Below are 20,599 nucleotides of genomic sequence, written 5' to 3' on the forward strand. Positions count from 1 at the left end.
CGCCTCCTATAGGTCAAATGAAGGACATCACTTTAGACAATCAGTTCAAACATGCCTTTATGGCAAATAGTGTTTATTCAACTTCGGGCTCTTTTAGCACTGTGAAGTTCTAGAAAGTAAAGTCTTGTTAAAATATTTTTCACACTTTAATTTGTCTATTTACAGTGTCAAACAGTGTACGGATATGCATCACAGGAGATTTATGAAGTTTGGATTTCTGAAAGTCGTGTGTGTTAAACAGAATTTTGTGGTGATTGAACAGAGATTGAAATTAAAATTGGAATGTTTTTGAGTTTTTTGTCTTGTTAACGATAATTTCATAATTAGCATTTTATGTATCATAAATACACAAAATAAAATTAAAAAAAATCACACATTTTAAACAAGTTTGATTGGAAATTTTGCTTGATAAAAAGTGATATTTACCTTGATTTTTCTTTATTTTCTACAAACATCCCCTGTTTCATTTTACTTTTCAAGCACGCTCTTCACTGACATTTTTTTTGAGTTGTTTAACAAGTAAAAAAAAAAATCTTTCTTAAGGTCAGAAATGTTTGGAGGGGTGGAAATGGCACAACTGTGGAACAATTGTAATTAAAAATAATTTTTGCTCAATATGGAAATATTTTGTTTAGATTCTCATAGTTTTTAAACATGTAATAATTTGCATTTTTATAATGGATTTTCATAGTTTAATATTGAAAGTCTGGGTGAGGGACAACACGAACAAACATAAAAATCTATACATAAAAGGCATTTGAAAAGTACCATAAATGATGAATGCCTAGTAAAAAAAAAATATATCCAGTTTTAATGTCTCCTTCATATAACAAAAAGAAAATCTGAAATCTGTTAGTTTTATATTCACTTACTGAGCACTTTATTAGGAACACTGTGGTCCTATTAAAGTGTGTGATGTGGTCTTCTGCTGTTGTAGCTCATCTGCCTCAAGGTTCGACATGTTGTGCATTCTGAGATGTTATTCTGCTCACTACAATTGTACAGAGTGGTTATCCAAGTTTCCATAGCCTTTCTGTCAGCTCAAACCAGTCTGGCAATTCTCCATTGATCTCTCTGATCTACAAGGTGTTTCCGTCCACATAACTGCAGCTCATTTGCTGTTTTTTTGTTTTTGGCACCATTCTGAGTAAATTCTAGAGACTGTTGTGTGTGAAAATCCCAGGAGATCAGCAGTTACAGAAATATTAAACCAGCCCGTCTGACACCATCAACCATGCCACAGTCCAAATCACTAAGATCACATTTTTTCCCATTTCTGATGGTTAATGTGAGTATTAAATGAAGCTCCCGACCCATATCTGAATGATTTTATGCATCTGCACTGCTGCCACACGAATGGCTGATTAGATAATCACATAAGTAGATGTACAGGTGTTCCTAATAAAGTGGTCGGTGAGTGTATATACTAATATATATATATATATATATATATATACAACAGACAGATATCAACAGATCTCATGTAATGATACGAAATAACTAAATATTATATTTCACCACTGTCTCTCACTCTCTCTGAGGCCATCATGAGGGTGGCTTTATGAGTGGCCTCTGACTGTTTTCTGACAGCTTTGTTGGAGCCACAAAAAGCTCTGCATTTAACGCCTCTCCACCGGCCAAGCATTCTTCACAATGACCCTAATGCGTTCCCAGGGACCATCCGCTGCACACATATCATCATTTATCTTATTAACAGGGGCCATTCACATCTTGTCAGCCTTACTCATTGTGTCTTGTCTCTTCATTGCATTGCATCAGATGGATGCCAAATGCTTTAATGCACAAACCATTAGTGTTGCAATGATCCTGGATGGAGACTCATGGGTCCAAGTGTAATCGAGGGAAGACAGGAACTTAAAGGGATAGTTCACCCCCAAAAAAAAATTCTCTCATCATTTACTCAACCTCAATCCATCCCAGATGTGTATGACTTTCTTTCTTCTGCTGAACAGAAATGAAGATTTTTAGAAGAATATCTGAGCTCTGTAGGTCCATATAATGCAAGTTAATGGTGACCAGAACTTTGAAGCTAAAAAAAAATCACATATAGTCAGCATAAAAGTATCCATATGACTTCAGTGGTTAAATCCATGCCTTCAGAAGTTATATGATAGGTGTGGGTGAGAAAAAGATAAATATTTAAATATAAATATAATTAAATATATATATACAAGTCCTTTTTTTATTTTTATAAATCTCCACTTTCACTTTCAGAAAATATTTCTCACCCAAATAGATCAAATGGGATATATTAAACCACCGGAGTCATATGGATTACTTTTATGCTGCCTTTACATTGTTTTTGGAGCTTTAAAGTTCTGGTCACCATTCACTTGCATTGTATGGACCTACAGAGCTGAAATATTGTTCTTAAAATCTTTGTTTGTGTTCTGCAGAAGAAAGAAAGTCATACATATCTGGGATAGCTTGAGGGTGAGTAAATGTTGAGAGAATTGACATTTTTGTGTGAACCATCCCTTTATGAGACTCCATCTGTAACGTAGAATTTTTGAATATTTAGTCAAATGGTTTGCTTGAAAAGTGTTTTTGTGCTATATTTCTTAAAAATAAATACCACTTGGTTTGATACAGTAGTTTGATATATAAATCAATTATATTTGTTGATTTATAAGTCTGTGCAAATAGTTTTTGGGGCTTCTGTATACAAAATCATACACAAAAAGGCTTAAGCAGCTGTATGGTGACTGAGTGTGTGTAAGAGAGTTGATGCTGAACAGGTGCTGTTCATTTCACGCACGCTGCCCTGTTTTAAGTGGATTGGCAGACAGGGAGAGGATTACATCCAACACCCAGATAAGACTCTTTCCTCGTCGAGTTGAGTTTGGGTCTTACATGTGGGCTTTTCTCTGTGTGCGTGTCTGGAGTCCTTGTGTTGAGACATTATGGTCGCTTATGCTGCAAGCCGTTATACTGAGACTGTTGGGAAAAGATATGGGCAGCTGACATAACATGTTTGCAGTGGTAACAGCAGTGTGACATGCTAAACTCCATTTAAAACTGTTCTGTTAAGGCTAGCTTTTTACATTTTGCTTATGCCAGGGTGTTGCTATGTGGTTGATAGTGCGTTGCTTGGTGGTTCGGAGTTGTTTTTAGGTAGTGGTTAACTAACTCAAGTCAAAAGAGCCCAGCCCCAAGTCTATATGATACTTTAGTCCTTAGATATGGCTTGGGTCCCTCCTTCAATGTAAAGTCTATGGGATATTTTTGCGCATTTTATCAGGTGAAATTCAGTTCATATCAGTCCCCACAATACAGGCAAACCCGACCCCCACTCGCACACACACTCTAAACCTTTCCTTCTAGAACACTCCATTGTGGAGGTAACACGAAAAGCTCTGAAAATGCCAGGCGGTGCCAGTCCTCCCTGGCAGGGAAGCAGAGCATCAGCTGAGAAGCCCACGGCTGAGCCAGCATGTGAATATTGGACCGGCTTATCGGGTGACATGCCAGCACCAAATGTGAAAATTAAAATAAAGGGGGGCTAGGGGGCGGAGAGGTCTGGCCTCAATATTTATTTATTTTTCAATCACCATTTTATGAAGCCTGTCACCTTATCATTAATTCCTCTTGGCCCTTTTTGCTTCCAAGCGACACAACTGTAATTTCATGGGCTTGTGTAACCTGGGCAGGCATGGCGGTGGCAATGGAAGGGGTATGGATGTGTGTGTGTGTGTGTGTCTTTGACTGCTAAAATCAGAGCAAGAGGGTGTCACTCCCTACAATAAAGAGGCTTATAATTACCTTCTTAACACTCGTCCCTGGTCTTTTTGTGAACTATTCATAGGTGCCTGTTATTCCAAAGAAAGAGAAATAGTTTGTTTTTGGCATTCTTAGGGAAAAATGCAATAACTTATAACCCCTAATTTCTGTCCACATTAAACAATACAATAGATTCCCGAAGGTACTTCAAAGAATACCATGGTATTCCCATGGTGTATATCCAAATTACCATAGTATTACCATGATACATGTATTGTTGTACCATGGTACATGTCTTTTTACCATGGTTCCATGTCTAATCGACCATAGTAATACTATGCTACTTTATTGTGAGTACATAAAAAAGTACTACAAGGTACATGATACTCCAAGGTACTTCGAAGAACAACATGGTATTACTTTGGTATATATCCAAATAACCATAGTATTGCCATGGTACATGTCTAAAAAAAAACATGGTTTTACCATGGAACCACTTCCAATTAACCATGGTAATAACATGGTACCTTTCATAAGTGTATTTAAAATAACTCCAACATCTACACTGGACGCCAAGGCACTTCAAAGAAAACCATGATATTCCGAAGCCATATTTCCAAATAACAAAGGTGTTACCCTGAATATAAAGGTACTCCAATGAAGTTCTTGGAGAACATTTATATGCACTTACAATAAAGTAGCATGGTATTACTATAGTTTGTAGTTTAAAACCAAGATACTTCAAAGAATACCATGGATTGCCATGGTATGTGCTAAAAACATGGTTTCCAAATGTCCAAATAACTATGTAACTATTTTTGCAAGTGCATTTAAAAGTAATCAAATATGTTCATGCTTTAAAGACCAAACACACCAACCAGAATGTTAGCTGGTCACAGCAATGAGTCGTGACAGCATAACTGCAGTGCTCACAACATGTCCGATTCCGAATCACCATAACCTTGATCTGTATCCCACCGGACTGATCAGACTGATGTATGAAATGAGTGGAGGGATCGAGATAATGAAAAAAAGAAGGTGAGGAGGGCAAGGTGTACTCAAATACCTCTAGCAAAGGAAGCTATTTATCATAACATCCTAGGGAGATATTGGCTCCATACTGAACAAATTAGGGCATGGGCCTGTTTCATTCCACTTCATAATCTGGGCTGTGGGGTTTTGGAGCGTGGTGCGGTACAGTAATTTAATTTTGATTCAACACACATGACGCATGATCCTAAATAGCTATAGCAAGCACCAGACTCAAGTTTGCGCAAGTCCTCCCAGCCAAGAACTTGCCAAAAAACAGGATGTACTTTAGTAGAAAAGGGGAAAGGTGTATACATTTTTTGGTAAAATTAGGGACAGCTGTCGAACAAAGATTTTAGTATGCCGCCTTTGGTGTCTCCATCGGTCCCTTACAAAAAATCTAGAGTTCTGGCAAACTGGCCGCAAACTTGAACTGTGAACCGCGAACTGTTAACTAGAAGTTTTCAGCAATTCACTGGTAGTGGTGAACCTGCAGCAAACCTTTGGCAACAATAAACAATTAGCCGCAAAGTTCATTTGCTGCAAATGTGCCATGAACTCTTGACTTTTGTAAGGGTGAGGATGAGCTCTGCTTACGCCGCTGCTGCCCCTGCAGAATCTGATCACATTTGGGAGCGCTCAGAAGTGTCTGTTACTACTTCCTGTTGTAGCTGATCACGTACAGTAAATACAGTCAGTAAATACAGTATTACCACATCCATTTACCAAATAGCATGAAATTCAACGATATAACATTATGTAATGTAACTTGCGCTGAATATGTTAGCTTAGCTGGATAATTGCTTAGCATGCTAACCATAGGAACGCATAGTGGAATGTTAGCTTTACACGCTAATCAATTAGCATGCAAACTGAAAACAAATAATTAGATGGTTTAATTTGACCATTTATTGCTTTTTGTCATTATATGTTGTAATATGATTTGTCATATTTAATTTAAACAACATTAATTGACTAATTTTCATTTCTACAGGGGAAAAAACCCAGCATAAGCTGGTTTGCAGGTCATCCTTATGAAAAATCCACTGATCATTTTCACATGCAAATGAGCTTTGTGGCAAACTTGCGGCAAATTGTCCATTGTTGCCAAAAGTTTGCTGGAGGTTCACAATTACTGGCAAAGAGCTAAAAACTTCATTTGTGTAAACATTTGTGGTGAATCACAAGCATTTGCATGTGAAAATAAGGAGGGGCAAATTCGCAGCAAGTTTGCAGCTAGTTTTGATTATTTGTTAGGGTTAGACTGACCAGGCTGAGCTGTTGACTGGTTTAAGAGAGGGGCTCATCCAGCTAGACAAGGATGGGAGACCCACTTTTAGCAGCGAACACCAGCTAAGACCAGCAAACCATCTAAGGCTGGTTTAAGCTGATTTTTGTTTTTCAGCAGGGATGATAAAAACTACATTATTTTCCAGTCAAACATTGAATAAAAAAACCCAAACAAATTATTTCAGCCAATAAAATAACTTTTGGGTCCAAGGGGGACCAGATTCTGAATGGTGACTGAATCTTGCACACCACCATGGTTTACTCAAGAGTCGATATGGCATGATACAGCAGTGCCATGAATCTTCCCTGTCGACGTGCAGCATCCTCAGCTCCATTTCAGTTGGGCTGCGCGGGTGACGGGAGACGATGACTGACTGAGTTTCTGCTGACTCATAGACTGCGCTGAGAGCCTTGACATAGGAGGATTTCTTACAGGCTAGCCCAAACACACATACACGGTATGGAGCCAAGCAGATATGCTTACACAGACCATGCTCAGATTGAAGGTCACTCACACACAAACCATATAAACAATAAAGATTGAGACCATAACCTGTTTTAGTGTGTGACCTGCACTTGCTTTTGCTCATCAGACAATGCTAATCATTCTTGCAAAATACAGAGAGGAGGGATACGCTAAGAATAAATGTTGTTTATTTGTACACACTGTATGCATTGTTTTACTGCCAGGTTTACTAAAGGAATTAAGCAAATCAGGTAACAGCGCAAACCACAGGCCTTTCTTGTCTTTTAGCAGTACTTGGGTACGTGTCCCCAATGAAGTAAAAAAGTGTGTCCCTTTCCTGTTTTACTGAGTGAGAAACCACTTAGAGGTCTGTATGGGTATTAAAGGAATAGTTCAACCAAAAATGTAAATCATTTACCAGATTAGTATGACTTACTTTCTTATGCAGAACACAATATAACATTTTTAGAAGAATATTTCAGCTCTGTTGGTCCATAAAATGCAAGTGAATGGGCGCCAACATTTTACCACTCCAAAACAATGGCAGCATTAAAGTAATCCATAAGACTCCAGTGGTTCAATCTATATCTTCTCAAGCGATTTGATAGGTGTGGGTGAGAAACAGATCAATATTTTAGTCCATTTTTGCTAGAAATGTTTCTCCCTGCCCTGTAGGGGGTGTATGCATGAAGAATGTGAAAGTGAAAGTTAAACTGGAGATTTACTGAGCAGGGAGGAGAATTTATTGTAAAAAAGCACTTAATATGTATCCGTTTCTCACCCCTATCATATCGCTTATGAAGATATACTGTAGATTAACAACTGGAATCTTAAGGATTACTTTTATGCTGCGATTATGAGCTTTTTGGACCTTCACAGTTCTGGCCACCATTTACCTACAGAGCTGAGATTCTTCTAAAAATCTTCATTTGTGTTCAGCAGAAGAAAAAAAACCATACATGGGATGGACTGAGGTTGAGTAAATTATGAGAGCTATAAGGGAAAACATTAGTTAGCCGCAGCGCAACAAATTAAACAGAGCACAGATGTCTCAAGATGCTTTTTTACAAATTAAAGTTCTTTTCAACTTGATGTGTGCTGCGCGAGATGCTGTAACAACAGTGAGACGCGATGGTCAAAGATATCTGTCTAGCACATGCATGCATAGAAAAAACTTGAATAGCAGTGCAGACACATGCAAAAACGCATTTGATGTGAACAGCCCCTAACTATTCTGTTTGTGCGTCGTCTTTTCTTTGATTACAAACACGAACAAACCCAAAGTTATCTTTGAAAAAACAAATTCGAACATGGCCCGAAACCTCTAAAACCACTCCAAGCGAGTCAAATTATTAAAACTGAACCACAAGCTAATTTGAACTGTTTCGCTAACCCAATTGACTTGTTCATTTACAATAAGTCAAATGAGTTCATTCATGAATCAGGAATCACTAGTTCAGATTCCTCAAATCTGACAGAATTACTCCATCAGACAAGGGTTTATCAGTAAAACTTTACTGGAGCACTCCAAATATATACTAGGGCTCACCCCTGGCACAAACAGCTGCTACAAAATCTGTGCTGAACATAATTTGCACAGCGCAACGGACGATTTTACGTGTTGTCCCATTGCTAAACTCCACCCCCCTTGGTTATGCTCGCTCTGACACGCCTTGCAGAACTTCTCATATGAATGGGAGATTGCCATAAACAGCATTTTTTGGCAAAATATTCCCATAAACGGATACTGCAAAGCATATTTATCGAACGTTTTTGTAAAGGAAATTGTTAAATTACACAGTAATTTGACCAAGGCAGATGTTTCAGTAACACATGAGGTTTTGAGTGCAATTCGACACTTGCAAAGATGAAACTAATTTTAACTGTTTGCTTTTCCTCTCAAGAGAAATTTCAACTCATGTTTTTAATTTTCCTCTTGGATTCCAGTATCAGCCCATGCAGAGCTTTGATCAGAAACGTGCCATCCAGGAGGTTAGGCAAGCGCAGTATACCAGAGTGCCGTTACAGTAGGAATTTGTTCATCATTTTCTTTACAGGCTGTCGAGAGTGACAAGGACAGCTTGCTTGGCACGATGTCAAGCAAAAATGCTTGTTAATACCACAAGTGTATGAGCGCTTCATTCATGATTGCATGTGTACTTCACTGCACCGCAGTCTGAGAGAGCGAGAGACAGAGAGGGAGAGAGAGAGAGAGCAGTTGTTTTACAGAAGAAACTTATACTGGTTTGGAACATGGGACTTAGTAAATGATGACAGAACTTTCATTTTTGGGTAACTATCACTTTAAAAGGCCCCATGATCTCACCATTTCCTGTTTGTGCTATTTAGTGTCTCTTCTCTTACAGCTTTTCTTGAGACTCTTCAGGTTGACAGGAGGCAATGATTCAAAATTCAGCCTGAGGCCTTCAACATTTGAAGGCCAGCCATTTGAATCAAACAGTGAAATTTTCTTACACACAAATGTGCGCAAAAATGCCCAGAAAACACGTATTAATACAAACAAACATTTTTTCAAACAAATATTTCAAACCTGATCCAGCTAAGTTTGGAATCTGTCCGTACATTAGCATGCACTGTTAAAATTGAGCTAGAGCGGGGTTTTGCATAGTCGAGCTACAGTCAAGTAAGGTGCGTACCAAACCGCATACTTCTGGACTATTCTACGTACTACATTTTGTAGTGTAAGAAGGGCGAGTAGTATATTTACACTTATGCAACAAAAAGAAGTGCATTATGAGTACCCAGAGCACTTCAACCATCAAAATGGCATGTGTTATGTTGGACACTTCATGCACTGCTTGCCGTATGTAGCGGAAGAGGCGGAGTTTCCTGGCTGTGTTTCTAAACAATTGTAAATAATAGAGAATGTGGCAACTAGTGAAACTTCAGTGAAGAATGCACCCTACAAATGTAAGCTCAATGTTTTTTCATCAACCCACGTTGTGTGAATATGTACTTTGTGTGAGGTAAGTGTTGAACTTAAGTTGGCTAGCGCGCTAATGCTAGTGCAACATCCCTTACAAAAATCTAATATAGCCGCAAATTTGCCGCTCCTTATTTTCACATGCAAATGAGCTTTTAATTTGCAGCAGATGTTTGCCAGACGTTTTCAGCTCTTCACCGGTAGTAGTGAACCTCCTGCAAACCTTTGGCAACAATTGACAATTAGCCGCAAGTTTGACGGCAAATGCTTCTGTGTAGTAAAAAAGTGTTACATTTGGGACAGTACTACACTGTTAACATTAATACACTACATGGCTGAGTGCATAATGTATATACTAAATGCTTATTGTATTGTGCATAATTTGGGACACAGCCGTATACATGAAAAAATGCGTAATCAAATATTTGAACAGAGGGATGTCAGCTGAGGAAGTGACGTAGACGTTTTGCACAAAACCTACAAAAAACTAAACAAAACCAAATTCTGCTATCTAGCTTCTCAACAAGTCCTAACCTTCTGTATGCTTTAACTGAACCTTCGTTACGCTTCAGTTGTCGAACAGAGGGCCGCCTTGTTTGTGTTGCATTAGACTTTTGGGTTAAATATTGTCACGCATCACTTCAGTGTTTGAGTATGCACACAACGTCGAGGGCAACTGCATTCCAATTAAAAGAATGGTTTAATAGCTCATTCTTGTCCATCCTTTTCTTTAAAAAAAGCAAAAGTCTGGGTTACAGTGAGGCACTTACAATGGGAGTAAACTTTCAAACAATCACTGTTTCAAATGTATAGCCATATAAACAATATGCGTGTTAACACCATTTTAGTGTGCTAAAACGCTTGCTAACCTTTTCAGTGTAAAGTTTAAACAGTGTAAACTTCATTGTCATATACCTTCGCATGGCGAAATTCCGTGGGGGAAGATGACGTGGGAGGACTCACCACTAAAATGATATCCTTTTCCAATATGAATATTCAATGGAAGTCCATTGAGCTAAATGCACAATCGTGCGGATTCCAGTTGTGATGACTGTGGATGTTTCTCCATTCTAAGGACGCAAAAATGGACTTGCATCCTCCTGTCCTTCCAAAGTCAAGCCACCTTGGAAAGACAGGAGGATGTAGAACGCATTTACTGCAAGCTTTGAGATGTGCTGCAATCTTCCCGCAATTAACCGCCACAGCCTATATGAAGCCTGTGAGAGAACTTCTGGCATTATAACACCAGTGACATCATTATTATCATCCCACCAGTGAGGTGGGAAAACACCTCAGAAATCTGTAAACACATGTTTCCTCCATGTGTTTATTACTATATTAAAATAATTCCCAACAAAACAACAAATGTTGATGGAGTATGATGACACTCACAACCTGTCACACTTTTGTGAGCCTACAGTGAGCAGAAAGGTAAAACCCACTGATATATGATATAGTGGGTCAAATATAATGATAAATGTCCTTCCTCTGCCACAGTAGTACAGAGATCTTGCCCACAAGTCACCATCCAATGCATCCTTGATATTCAGCCTTATCAAGAACACATTCTGATAATTTTATGGATTCTTGGTACTTGCGTTCCTGAGGATTGGAACTGAAATTAGGCAGTGGATGATGATGTCAAATGAGTCCACAAGAATGTAACACAAAAGAATGCATATCCATCGAGAAACAGCTTGGATATTGCCTATGGAATTTTGCCATACGAAGGTATGCGTGACCGCGCCTTAATGGCGTAAACCCTAAAATGCCGATTTAACCAACTTTACAGCTAATACACCATTTTTAACAGAAGAATTAATGTAAAGCGCTTTTATAAAATAGTGAGCTTCGAATAATTGTTTTAGTCCAACTGAAATCAATCTTTTAAAAGAAGGGTAAATGAAAAGAAGCACCCCACCCTTTTTCCGAGTTGTTTCCTCCTATTAATTTTTCTCCATCAGAAGAGTCTGGTGAAAGAGAGGGAAAGATGGAGGTTGCACCTATAAAACACCAGGGCCAGATGAAGAATGGCCTCCTCTGCACAGAGGGAGGGTGCAGGCCCAGAGCTGCTGCTCTCTCTTGTGGGAAGTGCACTATAAATCTCTGGGCTCTTATCCGGCTGGTCTATTGATAAGTCCTGCACTGCTTGGGAGCAAGAAAAGACCTCAATATAGAAGGAGAGAAGAAAAGGAGGGGCTTGGAAAACATCTTGCACACTTATTGCTTTTTCTCTTGTATATTAAAAGTTAAAGATCAAAGTTATCTTTTCACAGCATTGACAGCAGTTCCCTGCATTTTGTCACGCTATACTGCATCTAAAGCATAAAAACAGGTTAGTCCTGAATTAATAATGAGCTGTGCAGATCATCTTAATACCAAGTGAATCCTTACTGTCCAAACTATTGTTTATAGATTTATAGAGATGCCTCAAGCATCCTCAGGAGACCAAGCTTATCAGGATGGTCCCAAGGCAAGGCTGGTCGCCCACCATCGCAGATACTGGGGAACAGGCTAAATCTGTTTTACATATCCAAGCAGGGCTGTACATGTTGTGGCAAGGACAATGCAGTTCATAAAGTAGCATGCTCGTTCACAACATGCAACAACACATGTTGGCGTAGTCGGCCCTAAGCCACAATCATCCAGCGTGATGAATTGGTTCTACTGGAGACTGTATTAATGGCGATGTGACGGACTCAAGCCAGGCAGACAAGTGAAACTGAAGGAGCACTTGACACTGGTCTGATACATGATACATTTAAAACAGTACTCACAATAAAACCCCAAATGTAGTATTTTACGTGCGACACGTAATATCAGACATCGAAACACATGTACAGTAGAAAAATGGATAGCTGTTTAATACTTCTGTAAGTGCCATGTAAAAAGATACGAATAATAATGGATTAAGTAAGCAATAAGCACTTTACAATAGGGTTCTGTTTGTTAACATTACTTAATGCATTGGGTATCATGAACAAACTAGCTAATGCATTTACTTGCCCGATTTCCTAAAACATACAATCCACACAAACTGATTCACTGAAATGAATAAGACGGGTTTTGATTATTGCCTCTGCTCACTTGTGCACAACGTAACCTTAAGCCAGAGATGCAGTGTTTTGTCTCTCTTCACCACTACATGTAGAGAAAAGTAACTTGTTACTGGAAAAGCTACACTATTTTAAAAACAGCCGAGCTATAATAACACTACAGGAAAATGTTAGGTAAGTAGTGGCACTACTTTTAGTTAGTTACTTCCCAACACTAATGTCTACTAACAAAGCAGAGAATAGATCCGAGTTAAATATTAAAAATTTATTTAAAGTGTTTAAATAACATCAAAACATCACACAATGTCCAACAACATGTAGCTTGAAAAATGGATGGCAGTGAAAAGGAATAAAATATGGATGGCATTCAAAGCCCCGACTCAAAGGAAGAGGCCGATGATTGATGGACTGATGGAGAAAATGGAGGAAGTGAGGGGGAAAAAAGTTTGACCTTCCGAAAAGAGCTTGGCGCAGTGGGACCAACATTAGCTCAGCACATACATGAGACATATTAAAAAACTCCAGACGTAGACTATTGTCTTTCCCACAGAATAATCTGGCATGTTCATGTGCCTTGATGTTTGGACACGGCAAAAACGAATCCAATGAAAAGACGAGGTTTACATGAACGTGTCTGTACATTTGTTGGGTCATCTTGTATGGATCCACCTAAAAACAAAAGAATGGGAAGATTTAGTTCTGTTTGGCAGCAGGTCCAGAAGAAAGATACAGAATGTAAATAGAAAGACAATAGCTCGGTTTCCATCCCAATATTTTGTTGTGAATTTTAGGATATTGCATAGAAAAATGCTGGATGGAATAAAGACACCAAGATGCGAATAACATTTCCAAAACACATATATGCTTGCTTGAGGTAGATACATTTTTTACTCAAGACATGCACAAAAACTTGGGGCCTGGGTAGCTCAGCAAGCAAAGACGCTGACTACCACCCCTGGAATGGCGAGTTTGAATCCAGGGTGTGCTGAGTGACTCCAGCCAGTCTTCCAAATGCCAGTTTTTAGTCACGTGGGTTACAATAAGTGCAATTCCAAATATTACATTATAGCCAATAACCAATATCATTGGTTGATGTTATAAATCTATACTATTTTGTCTGTTGTTTTAAAACAGTATTTACAATAAAACCCCAAATGTAGTATTTTGCGTGCGTCTCGCTCTCTCCCGAACTGGCGCCTCCGGCTCCACTTTATCTCACTCTTCCAATGATCACCTGATTCAGCGCCGGCCATAATGCACGGCCCAGCCATGCCCAGCTCCTCGTCTCAAAGTGCAAGTAAAGTTCAATGGTAAGTGTAATAGGTGTCGATTGGTTAAGTGCTCACAAATCAGATGTTGAGATGGTATCAGCGGATCATGAATATTTGAAAACCGTTTTTATGATTTTATGAACCTTTTTTTACCATCAATTAGGCCAGGCTCACACTAGGGATGTGCACAAGTTATACTCATTCAGCTTTAAATATTCGACTAAAAACACTACTCGTATATTGCAATTCGATTTTTCTTTGTGCCTTTGCCTGCCGTGGGCAACAATGAACCTAAACCTACACCTAAATCTTGCCATTAGTTCTCCCAAAAAGAAAATTCTGCCATTATTTAAAGTGAATGTATCGCTTCAGAAGACTGTAAGGAATGTATGTTTCCATGTGCAAATGTTTTTTACTTTTTTCAGTTTTTGAATATTTTTTTTTCAAAGAAAACAGTGGGTTCCGATGGCCACACATGCTACCCTCCTGGGTCCACGGCGCATGGGGCAGTGGCATCCTTGTCAGCCTGTCTTCCCAGTCCCACGGCAGGCCGTCGACCGCAACACGTGCTGTCCTCCCCAGCAACACATCTAACTCGTGCCGAGGGTCTGAGGAGCAGGTCCGACGATGCATCAAACTCGGCTGAACCCTCTTCACTCTGATCGTGGGCCTTCGAGGATGCCAGTGTGTGCACACATGTAGAATAGAAGCTGGCTCCCCAAAAAGAGGAGTGCTTTGTGTTTTTATGGAAGCGTTAATGAGGCTCACCAACACTGCCCCAATGAGGCTTATTAATTTTGCACCTCTTCTCTTCTCCTGCCCAACTCCCATTGTGAGCCTGGCTGAAGGACGGCCCTCAGATGTGGGGTGGCGATGACAAGTGGGAGGGCTGCCGCAAAAGTTTTCAAAGTTAAAATGGATTAGTATGACCGGAATTCAAAACAAGTTAAACTCAATCGACAGTATAGGTGGCATAATGTTTATTACCACAAATATTGTATTTGACTTGATCCTCCTTTTCTTTATAAACAAATGACAAAATCTGGGTTCCAGTGAGGCACTTACAATGGAAGTGAATAGGGCCAATTCCTAAACATTAAAATACTCACTGTTTCCAAAGTATAGTCACAAGACAATGCATGTTAACATGATTTTAGTGTGATAAAATCACTTACAAACCTTTTCTGTTTGACGTTATATACATTTTACAACTTTGTTGCCATGATGACATAACGCCGTAAACCATAACCATATTTACAGCTCAAATAATACGTGCGTTTTAACAGAAGAATTAATGAAAGTGCTCTTATAAAATTATAAGCTTCACATTTCTACTTTACGTCCTCCAAATTTTGGCCCCTTATAAGTGACTTCCATTGAAAGTGCCTCACTGTAACCTCAATTTTTTCTTTAAAGAAAAGGACAGAGTCAAATGTTTGTTCAAATCAACCTTATACCACAAATGCCGTTGATTGAGCTTAAAAGTGACATGTGGACATAAAGAAGGACCGAATTCAGAGAGACAAATTGAGTGACAAAAGACAGTGTGTTTGTTGGCGAATATGGCTGAGTGAGCAGGACTTAAGACCTCGACTCATCTCTTCAGAGGCTCATGCTGGAACAATGTAAACACAGGAGAGCAAGTAATGGTCTCCGCATGGGTCCCATTCAGCATAACACCCCTGTCACCGCCATTATCTCTGCAGCAACTAATGTTAACCAGAGCGAAGAACTGGCAGGAAACAGAAACTGATAGGGGACAGACACAGATATAAGCAATCGTCTACAGCATGGCCAGTATTTTCTTTTGAATATATGGAATGTCTGTGACAGTGTGTGCATGGGTGGTACCAGGACTAAGAATTCAACATATGCAGTCTGGGTGCCAGCTGTAATAAGTGCAACCTCACGACCCCACTGTATTTTCCCAATATCCTCCTCGGCACGTCTGACATTTAATTGCTCTTCCCCGGTGCAGGGAGCCCCTTGCGAGGAACAAAGTGAGGACCGTTGGATAGTGGGTTTAGTCCACAGCTGTAGTTGTCCTTGGACTGAAAATTTGCTTTGATTCCCCCGGAGGTCACTCAGGATCGTCAATCACCATGACCTTGCGTTTATTATTAAGAAGTTGTTCTTTGAAAACTTTCAAGATTAGTCATTAACCCATACGCTCTTTGTTCAACTCAGTCTAAAGGCCGAAGTATACTTCGGTTTTCCGCGTGCCATACCCAAGATGCAGATTTCATCATCAGCACAGAATGACGAAATCTAATATTCTAATCTGAATTACAATTCACAAATACTGACTGGTTTGGTAATGAACAGGCCCAGATGAAATCTGCGCCAAGAACAGAATTGCGACTACTGTCTTTCACAAAAGTTCAATGCAGTCACACACCTTAAATGTTTGTTTTTAAAGGTATTTTGGCTAATTTGATGATGCTTTCATATACCAATAAGAGTGCAGTACTCTAAGATGCATTTAACACATTCTACTATCCCTTTCATAGAATTCCAAAGACTTTTAAAAAAGTATATGCTAACAAAATGTTCTCTAAATTAAGATAGATAGCCCTAAAACAAACTTGCGTTTGTTACCAGACAAATGAATAACCTACGAGGTTATACTATTACCATACTATTGGTAATGCCGTTTAATCGGGAGATATTTAATAAAGATGTTTGAATTACACCACATTTTGTAACTCGCGTTATTACTGAGATGTCTATGACCAGTAGGTGGAAACTGAGGAGCTGCTGCCATTAACAATAATAAGACCATTTCACAGCTCATGCTGTTTTCCCTTTGCCTTGTCGCGTGTGTAACGCCACATTAACAGTACTGTACACAAGCTCTTCATATTCGCCATACCTCTTCCACTGCATTATTCATAACTGCCGAATCAAGTTTATTGTATTACATCACTGTGCCAGTATTTCCCACACTCCGTGATGCCATGACAGTGCTGCTCAAGTCTTAAAGGAGCCGCCCGTCTTTTGTGACATGAGCGATCGGTTTATGCAATCGGCCAAATTACAGATCACTGATCGAGTCATAGGACCTAAATATCGGCCGATACTGATTGGTGGATGATCAATCGGAGCATCCCTATTTATTATAGTTGGGAAGTTTTAAAGTCTGGGTGGGGGACAAATCCAAAATTGTCAAATTAGAGCAAATTTCCCCTTTCAAAACTAAAATAAAAAGACCCACCCCATGTTTTAAGTAGATATTTTATGTTACGTGCAAAGTGGAATTTAATTATAAAATTGAATTGTTTTTATTTAAATAACTATTAATTAGACATTTCAAAATATTTTTAACAGGAATTAACACTTTTAAATATTTATTATAGCTGGGAAGTCTGGGTGGGGGACAAATCCAAAACACAAAAATTCTGCTAAATTGACCCTTTCAAGACTATTAGACAAAACAATAAAAGAAAAATATAAATAAAATAAAGTCCCCCCCAGCATAAAATTATCCTTGAGAACAGAAAAGTTCAGAGTTGAAGAATCGACCCTGAACTGATGTTTGTGTGACATGGCTCTGTGAAAACACTGGATAATGGTTTCACGGATTTAACAAAGAGATCCTCACCTGGCGTATTCAAGGAGAGATCTGAGTTTTTCTGAAGGTCTCATTTGTTATCGAGAGATGAGTGAGGCGTGCCCCGTAGTAATCCACGATGTAATCCGACCCATCTGACGGTCCCACGATCTACACCAGAACAAACACACCGATTCTCACATGTCAGATTGATGCTCTGAGACCAACATAACAAAGTAATCTTTCACCAGAAAATTACATGATTCTACATTACACAATGATGAATGCCAGGTGGGCTGCTTGAGTCTATAGCTCTTCTCAGATGGCTTCTGCTCTTACAATTGAATTATAAGACAGTAATGCCGAATTGGAAGCAATTTAAGTTTAACCCCAGGCAGTGCAGTAATTAAGGTTGCTTTGAGAGTTCTGGTGAGGAGGAGTGTCCCAAAGGACAGTCTTCAGATCAGAGCTTCAACAATGAGCTCAGGGCCCAAGTTGGGCCAATGCCAGTTCAACATGCTTGGACTGACGCACATAGACAGTGTAATGGCTTCCTGCAGGCTTGCACACCCAACACCTGGCCTTGCTAGCTCAGCTCGGGTCCACTTTGGAATGGGATGATAATAAGAAAACATCTAGTGGAGGGACACAGAGATTGTGTGTTCTACCATATCAAGATTTGCTCTTGTCTGGCAGTGAACCAATACAAGCACCGTGTCAGATTTGCAAATTTCCTGAATATGTACTGAATTCGATGACAATGAATTCTGGACCGTCGATAAAGTAAGTTTTGTTGGCATGTTGATGTATAGTATAGAGTATGAATGCAAATGCTACATTTATATAGTGCTTTTATGACACTACACTCAAAACACTTTACACCGTGTCCAGGGGACTCAACATCACCAGTGTGCAGCATCCACCTGGATGATGCATCAGCAGCCATAATGCGCCAGTACGATCACCACACACCAGCTATTGGTGGCGAGGAAAGAGTAAAGTGATACAGACAATTCATGGATGGGGATTATTAAGAAGCCATGATTTAGAAGGGCCAATGGGTGGAATCTTTGCGAGATGTGCCCTGGGGTTTTTAATGACCACAGAGAGTCAGGACCTCGGTTTTTAACATCTCATCCGAAGGACAGTGCCTTTTTACAGAATAGGGTGATATGGCTGCTACATAAGGTGTTGATTTGACAGAGAGAGAGAGAGAGAGAGAGAGAGAGAGAGAGAGAGAGAGAATGTAATTTAAAAGTGCTCTAAGAGATTGTTGCTGTTCTGGAACTTCTACCAGAGTAGCCATTAATTTAGCCATGCCCCTGCTTTCCAAATCACTGGACTTAAAAGACACATGCGTACACACAAACACACTAGAGACCGTTGTGTTGGAGCAGGTGGAGGGGGTAAGTACAGTAAATACAATCCTGTACAAACAACGATGACGAAAGCAACTTTTTGGTGCCTTTAGCACTCATCTCATGGTTTTTCACAGGACAGCCCATATATGCTCATACAAGTGCCGATACGGTGTCCTGCTCCTGCAAAATGCTCAGGGTCTGACAGCGAATTGCTCAGGTAGACCCTCCACCTGCTCCAACACAACGGTTTCTAATGTGTTTGTGTGCGCGCACGTGTCTTTGAAGTGCAGTGTTTTGTAAAGCGGGGGCACAGCTAAATCAATGGCTACTCAGGTGGAAGTTCCAGAACAGCTCAAATATCTTAACTCTTTCCCCGCCAAACACGGAATTTTCCGTGTTTTATGAAAAAACGCTTCCCCGCCAAACACGTAATTTTCCGGGTTTCCGTGTTTTAGGTGTTATACGGTAAGGAAGACCCCTGCGCATGTTTTGAAAGAGTACGCAACTCTTTGATCAAAGAAACAGACTGCGATCGTCTCAAACATGAAGAAGTGGAGTATTGAGAAGCTCAAAATATCAGACATAAACATGCCTTTTTCTCAGCTTTTTGTCTGAAATGTTGTTTTTTGACAAAACCTACCTCTGTTCAAGTCGCAATAAAAAAGAACAAATGAAGATAAAATAAAATCGTTTATTTTTGCCTAAAAGCAGAGGCTCAGATCTTTATTGTGATATATAGCATCTTCATATATTCATGGAAGAAAATATTCTGCGGGCCATCTCTGTCAAGACAATATCAAAGTTTGTCTTGACAAACCTTGCCCAATCTAGTTTAACATCACTGCTTTCTGCATTGTGTATAGTAGGGAAGTATGCAACTCTCGCTGTGGTATTGTTTGTTGCTATCAGCATGAGGGCGACTTGAGAAAACCCAAGCATGGTCTCATACCATTACCATTTGATCCATCAACTTGCTCCGTCCTTCCACTTTTTGGTGATTTAGAGCAAACCCAAAGTTACATGGTGCTGTTAATCTTGCGCCATCATTTATAAAAGGCTAAAATGTGGTGTGACTCGCGGGACAGAATATCGATAAATATAAATTACGTTAACATGTCCCAGGTGTTTATTCATTAGCTCTCAAAGATGCATTTCCCAAACGACGTGGCTCTTAGCGAAGGTAGTTTGGTATAAAATATTACGTTTTAGCAAGGAGGGACGAGTGCAAATAGGGTCCCAAGGGAAGGGGACACTCTTTATCAAAAGTGTCACAAATTAAAAACGAAGAGACCCGCAGGCAACAGCTAATTGAGAATGTATGCGCGTGACAGTTCTGGCTGCCAGAGGCACTTCTTAAAAGCATTGCTCTCCCAGGGCCTTCAATAAGACATTAAGAGAACAATAAACACACTGCAGTGGCCCTGTTAATCAAAGCCACCATGGCCATTTAAAAAAATAAAGGCTTGCTTAATTTATCCACTGCGGCTAGGAAAGAGTGCATATTTAAGAACAGAAAACAACTGATAAAAAAGGTAAAAACATGAAATTGTCAAAGGATTGACAGGAACAGTATTGTTTTGCAAGTAAGTAATCCAACCAGGTACAACACAATTGGCACGTTTATGAAAGTCAGTGCATTTAAAATTGATTGAAAGTCCCGAAGATTGAAAGTCCTTTTAGAGCTTATAATATTACGTATATTCTAGGGCTTTCAATCGATTAAAATGTCATGCTGATTATCTAATCAGCCTTCATCCTATGGATGAGATATTAAACAGAGGTCCTGACTCTCTGTGGTCATTAAAAATCCCAGGGCACTTCTCGAAAAGAGTAGGGGAGTAACCCCGGTGTCCTGGCCAAATTCCCCCCATTGGCCCTTCTCAATCATGGC

At 39.6% G+C, this 20,599-nt stretch overlaps 1 protein-coding gene across 2 annotated transcripts in view; it reads right to left on the minus strand.

Annotated features, from left to right (window-relative positions):
• The window catches only part of tm2d1 (TM2 domain containing 1), a 55,270-nt gene that overhangs the window by 22,315 nt on the left and 12,356 nt on the right, over positions 1-20,599 (minus strand). The window contains exons 6-7 of one of the 2 annotated variants that reach the window (XM_052123541.1): positions 17,399-17,518; positions 12,334-13,195 (exon numbers count right to left, since the gene is read on the minus strand). The exons of the other annotated variant lie outside the window; for it this stretch is intronic. Coding sequence (XP_051979501.1) covers positions 17,408-17,518 — 111 coding nt within the window. The 3' untranslated portion in view covers positions 12,334-13,195; positions 17,399-17,407. Of the gene's footprint in view, positions 1-12,333; positions 13,196-17,398; positions 17,519-20,599 lie in introns of those variants that run through there. 2 annotated transcript variants of the gene reach the window in all.

This window comes from Xyrauchen texanus, chromosome 50, assembly GCF_025860055.1.
Source record: "Xyrauchen texanus isolate HMW12.3.18 chromosome 50, RBS_HiC_50CHRs, whole genome shotgun sequence".
In the NCBI taxonomy this organism is placed as follows: domain Eukaryota; kingdom Metazoa; phylum Chordata; class Actinopteri; order Cypriniformes; family Catostomidae; genus Xyrauchen; species Xyrauchen texanus.